The 10,422-nt window shown below is 38.5% G+C and overlaps 1 protein-coding gene across 3 annotated transcripts in view; it reads left to right on the top strand.

The window, feature by feature from the left end:
• Positions 1-10,422, top strand: part of ITPR2 (inositol 1,4,5-trisphosphate receptor type 2) — a 520,017-nt gene that overhangs the window by 248,419 nt on the left and 261,176 nt on the right. For all 3 annotated transcript variants that reach the window (XR_003001564.1, XM_024733221.1, XM_024733219.1), the window contains exons 29-32: positions 235-357; positions 1,001-1,201; positions 3,522-3,773; positions 6,423-6,548. Coding sequence is in view for 2 of the 3 variants with exons in the window: in XM_024733221.1 (XP_024588989.1) it covers positions 235-357; positions 1,001-1,201; positions 3,522-3,773; positions 6,423-6,548 (702 nt within the window). In the remaining variant the exon portion in view is untranslated. The remainder of the gene's footprint in view (positions 1-234; positions 358-1,000; positions 1,202-3,521; positions 3,774-6,422; positions 6,549-10,422) is intronic.

Raw genomic sequence — 10,422 nt, 5'->3', positions numbered from 1 at the left:
CAGGAGGAAAGAGTGGAGCAGAACAGATAGGAGGAGAATTAAGAGAAGGGGAGAGACATCTACAAAATGGGGAGGGTGGATGGGACGGGGTAACCGGGAGAAGTGTAGACACAGAAAGGGGAGCATAAAATAGTGGCATGGAGGAAAAAATGCATGTGCGAAAAAATATATTCTTTGATAATATTTTTACTCCTGTGTGTTTCTCTGTATCACGTGCTACTCTTTAACTTCTAGAATGATGAAAAGATGAATGAAGTAATGAATCTGGCCCATACATTCCTGCAGAATTTCTGTCGGGGAAATCCACAGAATCAAGTTCTCCTCCATAAACATCTGAATTTGTTCTTAACCCCTGGTGTAAGTATTTGAGTGACTTCTAATATTTATAGTAAAGTGTCCATCTCATTCGTTTTAGCAACATTGATGGATAGAATTTTATTCATCTTCATCACCACATTTTTTAACTTGTAGGGGGTTCTCCTCCTAAAAGTGAATATCTTTTATTTCCATTAAGGGAACATTTAAAGAAACGTGAAAAATTACACAGATCTTACCTGCAGATGACAACTTCATTTATATGTACATAGTTTAATGTTAGGAAAAAGATGTGGTAGGACAAAGACTAACTCTTTGATGCCATGAGTAGGTTAAATCTGGAAAACTCAAAGGTGGAGTTAAATCTGCTCTGTAAAACATGTGTCAGCGAATACTAAGGAACAGCTACTTTTGAATAATACATAAATTAATCTCAAGAATACTGTTGCCAACTTATTGACCATTATAATAAGCTCCGTTTTCCAACTAAATTCCTTTGTGAGCTCAGTTTTTTTTTTTAAGTGCTGAATAATCTCAATGCACTTTGTAGAAGACTTGCACAGAAAACTCACTACAGTTTTGCATAAAATAGGAAACTGATCACAAGCTATGCAATTGGTCTAAGTACTGTAGAATAGAAAATTGATCTTGTCAGAGTTACAAGGGCACATTCCTCTGTGTGTAGCTCCTTGAAGCAGAAACCATGCGGCACATCTTCATGAACAATTATCATCTGTGCAATGAAATTAGCGAGAGGGTTATCCAGCACTTCGTGCACTGCATTGAGACACACGGCCGCCATGTGGAGTACCTGAGGTTTCTGCAGACGATTGTCAAAGCAGATGGTAAATATGTGAAGAAATGCCAGGATATGGTGATGACCGAGGTATGTTCTCAGTTTGTATTTTATCAGCTTCACATAAACGATATGCTCAAATATGGGTTTTCTGTTAATTTAGAGTGACAAACAATCCCGCAGCAACATAGGTTTGGAAAATAAATTAAGTACGACTACTTAAGCACAAATGTATTTTGCTTAGACCTAGGGAAGTAACGTATCATAAGTTGATGTTATAATTTTCTAGGAGTTTATTTTTTTTTTTGATTCTTAATGAATTTGTGGATTTTAAATAATGGGTAAAATCCTATGAAAAGTTATAGATTATTTAGAATGAAAGTGATTAAATTTTATATTTTTAAGTTTCAGTATGTAACAAAAATGGATTAAACTCTGCTTTTCAAGTGCCCTTATTACTCGGTTCCTGAAACATAGAATGGGTGTTCTTTGTTACTATTTACAGGGGGCTTTGAAGGGAATGAAACTAATGAATAGAAATTATCCATCAGTGATTCATTATATATGGAAACTTAGCTGTTTAGAGTAAGTTAAAAATTTGAGAAAAGCAAATGGATGAAGTACTTCATTTATTTTGCCCTTTTCATTATGCTGTTTGTCATTGAGCAAGATTTATACAATGAATGAGTTACTCACTGGGAACCAAGTGATACTTTGGAGAATACTTTGAGCCTGTTTGGGTAAATCATTGCTCTGTGACCTAATCGTTCTCTAAAGGCCTGTATGGATTAGGCAGCTTTCAAACATGGCTACAAACAAGTTATATAGTAGATTATATTGATTTGGGGGGATTTTCATAATGATGTACCTTAAATTTGAGAGTGGGAGTAGTTTCTGTATTGGTACAATGTGAGTCCCTCTTGCTCCATAGAAATGTTAAAGTTAAGTCAGCTGGAAGCCTTGAATTTTAAATGTAAATTATTGTTATTAACATTTAAGGAGCATTTTAAACTTGTAAAATTTACCTCTTATATGTATTTACATTAACATTAGCCCTTCATTGCCTAGAAATGTGAGAATGAATTTGATTTTGGAAAATCATCATGGAAAGACTTAAAATGGGAAAGCAGCGCATAGTTAAGCCAGTCCTATGGCATTTATTAGGTGAAGCATTTCTGTGTGTAAAGAAGTATTTATAATATTAGGTTAATATGTAAATTTTTGACCCATATACATTCACTTTCAACAAAACTTTCATTGTAATCCAATTAATTGTCTTATCAATTCAAATAAAATAGAGAGAAAAATTACATAATCTGTGTTCTCCACCAAAATACTTCACATTGGCGTCAGAAAATTGGTACTGCAATAGACAACAAGGATTGAGGCCTGCGCAGCTCCTGACCTGTCTGTGGTTTGGGGTTGCTATCTGCCTCATAAAGCAAAGTAGAGGGTTTGTCTTCTGGGAAGACAAAAGTCTTCTCTGCCAAAACCTCTTACATAGTTGGCCTTGGCATCTTCCAGGAATTGGAGGGCAGGGATTGAGACCTCTTGAGTCTGGGTTTTCAGTTGAGGTAGAGAGAGAAGACAGTGGTTATGAAGTCTGGAATGGGGTGTAGTTACCTCCAGAACTCATCACTGTTAACTCAGCCTGAGCTTCACGACAGTCAGAGTGGATTCCTCAATAAAATAATAATACAGTTTCCCCCCAAAATAGACAAGGCATTACGGTGATTGAGCAGTAAAATTACCACCTGCTGGAATTCTCCACTGAAGTTATATAAACACAACAGGGAGGAAAACTTATGTCCTAAAAGCCCCTACATACTCATTCTTTGTCTCTCTCTCTCTTTTTTAAAAGTTGTCTTTTTCTCTTCATTTCTCCCATCTCTGCTTTTACCTCCATTCTCTACCGACATCCGTGACACGTGGAATCTCCAAATTCCCGTAGAGTTGCATTTGGTTCAGTGTACTTGCTTACTTATTCTGTCACTATTGAAGGAGATGGGGATATTTTATTCTATAGTAAAATTAGACTTACGGGATTTCTCATACTTGGCAATGGAGTCTGCCATTTGAAGTAGAAGGAAGTAACTTCATTGGAATATTTTGCAGGTTTAATTTCAGTGGGTGACTCACTGAACAGTTTACTGTCATCTGTGTCCTTAATTCTTGCCCCTCTCCACCTCTCCCATGTCTCTCCGACTGGTTTTGATAACATTCATAACTAATCACTCGACACATGCCTAGAATCTTTTTTACCATCCTGCCTTGGTGTAGTTCTGCATTTGCAGTGTTATCTATGTTTCTACAAAGAGATGCACGTATTTCCAGATAGACCAAGCCTTTGGAAGTAACTGCAAGGATGAACATTTGGACTGCTATGTCGACTCTCTTGTTATCATTTCAGTTGATAAATGGGGGTGAAGATGTGCTGGTATTTTACAATGATAGAGCATCATTTCCCATCCTTCTCCATATGATGTGTTCAGAGAGGGACCGAGGGGACGAGAGTGGCCCCTTAGCCTACCACATCACCCTTGTGGAGTTGCTGGCAGCATGCACAGAGGGGAAAAATGTCTACACTGAAATCAAGTGCAATTCCCTTCTGCCCCTGGACGACATAGTGAGGGTGGTGACCCATGACGACTGCATCCCTGAGGTAAGCCTGGCAAAAGCTTAGTGGTTATAGAATTATTAGTAATTTTTAATAAGTGCCGGAAGTCCTCCTACTATTATTTATAATGAGATAATGTATTTATTGAAGGAATTGTACTTAGCTATACAATTAGGAACATTTAAAAGAGCATAAAAAGTTTACTCTTTTGTTCTACAAGGAACTATGAAAAAGGATAAACCTTTTTAAAGTATAGCCGCTATTAGTTTACTAGAAGCTACTATAGGAATTTCTAGGTATGGCATTGTGATCAAACTGAAAAATTGACTTGTAACCTCTAGTATGTTACTGAGCATAAAACAGATGCTTCATAAATAATTCACAGTCATCAATAGGAGAGGCTAGGATGGTACTGCAGGATCACTATCAGATTCTCTAGGTTTACCTTTGCTTTATGGAATAGATGCATTCTTGGAAATATGGACACATTTTGCTTTATTCACACATCATCTTTTACCCTCTGTTCTTGTTTGGCATGACGGCAGGGAAGAAACTCATTAGAAGCTGGTTGTCTGCCAACAAGATTAACGAGGCTTCCAGGAACGTGCATTGCAATAATGTTTTTCTTTTCTACCATTGTGGTGTATTTTTGCAAAGTTTATAAACATGTGATACACTAAATCCAAACATTTTAAATCACAGTAGCTTAAAAAGGCATCCGGTTAGGTTAACTTCCCTACTTCCAAATAGTCCTACACAGTGATGGACTTGAAAGTATATTTTTGTGAAATTTTGTGGAATTGTTGATACCTCAAACCAAGGGTACTTCATGACTTGATTGGTTTGAAATAAGATGACAAAGAAAGGAAGCATAGTGTAGCGATTAAATCCGTGGGTTCTGTCTTTTTTTGAGGTCCTGATTCTGGCCATGCAGTTCTCTCGGACATAGCACTCTAACCTCTTATATTCACCTACTTCACCCCTCTTCATCCTTCAGATCTTGATTCAAGCATTACTTCTTTAAGGAAGACCCTCCTGGCTTCCCATAGTAGAGTCTATAAGAGCCTATAATTTGAAATTTGATATTTGAATTTTATTAGTTAAAAATACCTGTAGCCTTCACATTCTTTACCAAGATTATAAGCTAAATGAGAGTAACACCTGGGTCTGTTTGTAGTCACCATTATATCGTCTGAACCTGAACCTACATTTAATAAGTATGTTTTGAATGAATGAATGAATGGTTTAAAGAATGAGTCAGAATCTTGGATCCATTACTTTCTAGCTGTGTGACTGATTCCAACAGGGTACTTAACCTTCTAATCTTCAATTTACACAATTTTGAAGCGACATAATTGTAGTATGTACCTGATGGGATTGGTGGAGGATTAAGTTAAGATATTACACACAGACTGCTGAAGGCGTTTGGCATGTAGCAAGCACTGAATGCATATTAACTGCTGTCAAGGGGATTATGATAATGTACCACATGGCTCTGATGTCTCCGTGACACAGGCACCCTGCCATTGAAGATTTGCTTCAGACCTCAGTCAGGTAGAGATAAGTACTAAGGGCATGAAAGCTGGCCCTGTATTCCTTATGGTTCTAACTCGGATTCTGTGAACCCTCTGAAATTGTTTACATGATTTTTTTATGTGTGTGCATTTTTCTGGGGAAATTTATAGCATTCATCACATTCTTATACAGAGAGAGAGAGAGGAAAGAAAAGAAGAGATGAGAAAAGAGAAGAAGGGGAAAGAAAAGGAAAAACAAGAACTATTGCCTGTGCACTTTAGAAATGGTATATGTTGGTGAGACTCATGCCAGTCTTTTATGAGGAACTTTGCTAAATCTGGAAAGGAACTTTACTACATCTTAAAATAATTCAATTTTTTTTTGGTAAACTGTGAGCCTGCTTCTTCTCAGAAATAGTAATTTAAATGCTTTTGAATGGCAACAAAGTATTATTTAGTCAACATATTGAAGCATTGTATTAGATCTCTCTTGGTTGCAAGTGACAGAAACCCAATTTAAACTAGTTTAAATTTTAAAAGGGAATTTTATTGGCTCTTGTATTTGGGAATTTGAAGAATAGTTGTTCATATGATTCAAGAGATTCAAACAATGTCAGAATTCCTTCTATCTCTTGTTACCTTTTCCTTTGTGGTTTTGCCTCATTCTCTTTATCTGAGCGTGATTTTCCTCCACACACCTGGAGAAGATGGGTCTTGGAGTCCAGGTTGACCTTGTTCCATTTTGACAATGAGAGAGGGGGAAAGAGAGCGAGAGAGAGAACGAGAGAATATGAATGAATGAATGACAGAGACAGAGAAGGGGAGGGGAGGTGGGGAGGTGAGGGGGAGAGGAGGGAAGAGAGGGAGGCAGAGAGGGAAAGAGAGTACTTTTGACTCCTAGTGTCTGAAATATGTTAGACTTGGTTTGCATGAAGTTCACATTCTCACACCAATCACTGGGCCCAGGGGAATGGAATACTAGGTCATGTGTTTACCCTGGGTCAGGGGGTGGAGTGTTTTAGTAAAAGAAAGGAGATGGGAATGCTCTCTGGGTACACCCAAAGTATACTATAATTTACTACAGGAAATAACACAGTTTCACATAACCATTCATAATAGATATTTGAAGATGAAGAATAAAGAAAAAACTCACTCTCTTTTCTATTTGAAACTTGCACAGGTTAAAATTGCTTATGTGAATTTTGTTAATCACTGTTATGTTGACACTGAAGTGGAAATGAAAGAAATCTACACAAGTAACCACATTTGGAAATTATTTGAGAACTTCTTGGTGGATATGGCAAGGGTAAGTTACACGTTGATCATTAAATACTACTTCATGTTTAGTAAGGTTATTGATATATATTTTGACTAAACAGTATCAAGCATCTGGATGAAAACTTAGAATTAAACCGAATGTTTAGCTGTCATCTGTTCCATTCAAAAAGTTGTGACTGAGTTTCATAAGACTGTGAGATTTAATGAGTTAATGTACTCAGAATGCCAGTACAGTGGATATGGCCGCAAGGTGTTCATTTTCACTTTTACAACTGACCATATTGGCCTGTTAATAAATGGAATTTTAGTAGCCTTTTTACATCGGTTAGAGATGATATTTGGCAGACGTCAATTTGTATTCGACCCTGTATCATGAATGCAATTATAAACCAGAGATGGAAGAGATCGCACGAGGTCTTGGATACTGCTTTCGGGCAGGTAGGTACTTGCAGACGATTTAGGACCCAGCACTGCCCACTGTTGCCTATTCCACATTTTCTTTGGGAGTGTGCTCCAGTAATTGAATCATCTGCTGCTTTCACTCATGTCAGTCAGAATACAGTCCGCTTTTTACTTTGAGTCCATTTTCTAATGTTTGGCTTTTCGGGGGGTTGGGGAGGACACGTGGAGCTGGCTGGCATTTTCCAGGTACTGTCTAGCATATGTTTTTGCTCTGTTAATATTGAGTACGTGAATGAACGAAGAAAGGAAGGAAGGAATCTTTGATAGATAGCACTTAATGTGAGTTAGTATATCTTAGCCCCTTTTTGCCTGCCGAATGATAATGTCCAGGGTGTATTATTTTAGTTATTTTGTGGGGGGACGATCTTCTCCAGTTTTCCCATTAAAATTATGGGACATAATGTTCAAATATGAGTTTCACTAATAGAAGATAGTGTATAGCTAACTCCTTAGACTTATATGACTTATGGTGGCCTGTCCCAGTCCTTTGGCTTCCTACATTCCTGAGTGCTGGTCATTTACAGGGGCCTCACTTAGATGTATTGGAGGAGAGGGGTTAGTGAAGTCCACACGGATGGATGCCAATTGCTATTCGTTAGCTCGCTGCCTTCCTACAATTCTTTCTGGAAGGCTAAAGGGATATAATAAAACATTAGCTGTAGATCCAGACATCCAAGAGCAATCTTAGATAATAGAATAAATCACATATTCCAGTCTAGGAGCTCTTTTATTTAGTCAAGGCTCGCAGGTGGAATGTACTTATTTCGCCTTGGGTATGGGGTAGTATGAGTGAGCTCTGCTGTGTTCACACATGTGTGAAGCAAGGCAATCCTGTTTTACCTCATTTCTGTAGACCTTAAAAGCCACTCGCTACCTTCCTCAGGTAGACCTGCATCCTGTTTTACACAGGACTTAACATACCACTCATATTTACCCCTGTGACCTTGTGAAAGTCCTTGTAAGTGACTGGCCACAAGTATCTCCGGAGACCTTGGAGTAAAGGATGGTTTATATGCCAATGGCTGAGCTTTAAAACTGCACGTGCAGGAAGACATTAAAGAGATTCCAGACTGATTTGCAGAGTTGCACAGTGCTATGGACTAAAGATAAGCTTGAAAAGACCAAGGTCACATTCTAGGCATCATGACCTGCAAAGCTGAAAGGATTTTTATTTTTAAACCAAAGAAGGCTTGATGATAACTGTCATTGATTATGCTACCTTGGAAACAGTCTTTCCATTGATGTGTTTATTCATAAGGCTAAAGGGTATATATTCTTTTTTTTTAAAGTATGCATGTAGGGAGGATTTTTATTTTAGCTATTCAATATTTAAGTAGACATAGTGTTATTAGTATATAAAGGCTTTAAGGGAATTTAAAGTTTTCTTGGTCTATTCAATCATTATATCTAACCACAACAGCTTAACTATACTGCAGAAGCATTTTTTTTCTTTCCTTCTTGCTTCCCTCTGATTTATATTTTAAAGCAGCAACTCTCTTATCCCCTCACCGAGAATGACAAGGACTCACCCTTCCTACTTCAGGGAAAGGACAGGAAACCTGACTTTTCCATACTTGGGATTTATCTTTCTCCCCGTGAAGACAGATTAAGGAGCCACCACACACTTTCAAATTCAAATACAAAAAAAATATGGTTAAAGAAGTGGAATGTGGCCTTTGAGGTGAATTTTCAGTTCAGTAGAACAGTAGCTCTCAAACTTTAGTGAGCAGCAGAATTTTCTGCAGGATTTGTTAGAACACATGTTGCTGGGCCTCACTCCCATAGTTTCTGATTCAATAGCTGTGAGACTTGGCATTTTTAACAAGTTTTCAGGTGATGCTGAAGCTGCTGGTCCAGCGACCACACTTTGAGAATTACTGCAGTAGAGCAAGGTAGTTAGCAATAGGCATTTTAGAGTCATTAGCCAGACCAGAGTTCAAGTTTAGATTCTGTCTCTTACTAGCTCAGTTATCCTGGGCAAGGTACTTAGCCCTCTGACCCTGAGTTTCCTTATTTGTCAAATACATACAATAATAACACATTCCTGGGCTTCCCTGGTGGCGCAGTGGTTGAGAGTCCGCCTGCCGACGCAGGGGACGCGGGTTCGTGCCCCGGTCCGGGAAGATCCCACATGTCGCGGAGCGGCTAGGCCCGTGAGGCATGGCCGCTGAGCCTGCGCGTCCGGAGCCTGTGTTTCGCAGCGGGAGGGGCCGCAGCAGTGAGAGGCCCGCGTTCCGATAAAAAAAAAAAAAAAAGTAAATAACACATTCCTTATGGCGTTACTGGGAGGATTCAGTGAGATAATATGTATAGAGCTCTGGAGCCTGTGTTTCGCAGCGGGAGGGGCCGCAGCAGTGAGAGGCCCGCGTTCCGATAAAAAAAAAAAAAAAGTAAATAACACATTCCTTATGGCGTTACTGGGAGGATTCAGTGAGATAATATGTATAGAGCTCTTAGCACATGCTCGGCACTTAGAGAGTTGGTGCCATCATCCGTTTTATCCCTGTCATGGTTAACATCACTGGTATTACAGGGTTATATGTAGCCTTTAAAGCAATTTCAAGTAGCTTCCCCAAGACCCCATAATAATGTTGAGGATAACCTAAAGGAGGACCATCTTACGCAGGCAAGAGCCAGAAACCATGTTCGTGAAGCTGGACACACACAATAGTGACTTGATGTAGAGAAGGACTAAATTCGGATATTACAACAAAGTTATGAAATCCTGGAGCAACTGATTTACATCAGTGAGACATGGTGAAGGTAATCTGGAGGAAAGGTATTTGGTAAATTGGACCTAAAGAATCGTAGGATCTTAGGGTTGAAAGAGACTGGCAGTCCTACAGTTCACAGTTTCTAGCACCTGCCTGTATATTTCTATTTATAATGATCTCATTACTTTTTTGTGAGACAACTGATTTCATTACTGCACAACTTGAATTGTTAGAAACCAAAACTGAGCCAGATTTTTTTTAATTTTTAAATTTTGTTTTATTCATTTTCTTATACAGCAGGTTATTAGTCATCAATTTTATACACATCACTGTATACATGTCAGTCCCAATCGCCCAATTCATCACACCACCATCCCCACCCCCCCGCTGCTTTCCACCATTGGTGTCCATACGTTTGTTTGCTGTGAAAAAGGTTTTAAGTTTCATTAGGTCCCATTTGTTTATTTTGGTTTTTATTTCCATTACTCTAGGAGGTGGATCAAAAAAGATCTTGTATGATTTATGGCAAAGAGTGTTCTTCCTATGTATTTCTCTAAGAGTTTTATACTGTCTGGTCTTATATTTAGGTCTCGAATCCATTTTGAGTTTACTTTTGTGAATCGTGTTAGGGAGTTTTCTAATTTCATTCTTTTACATGTAGCTGTCCAATTTTCCCAGCACCACTTATTGAAGAGACTGTCTTTTCTCCATTGTATATCCTTGCCT

The sequence above is a fragment of the Neophocaena asiaeorientalis genome, unplaced genomic scaffold (assembly GCF_003031525.2).
Source record: "Neophocaena asiaeorientalis asiaeorientalis breed wild unplaced genomic scaffold, Neophocaena_asiaeorientalis_V1.1 scaffold150, whole genome shotgun sequence".
In the NCBI taxonomy this organism is placed as follows: Eukaryota; Metazoa; Chordata; class Mammalia; order Artiodactyla; family Phocoenidae; genus Neophocaena; species Neophocaena asiaeorientalis.
This window is presented reverse-complemented; position numbering and strand designations above follow the sequence as displayed.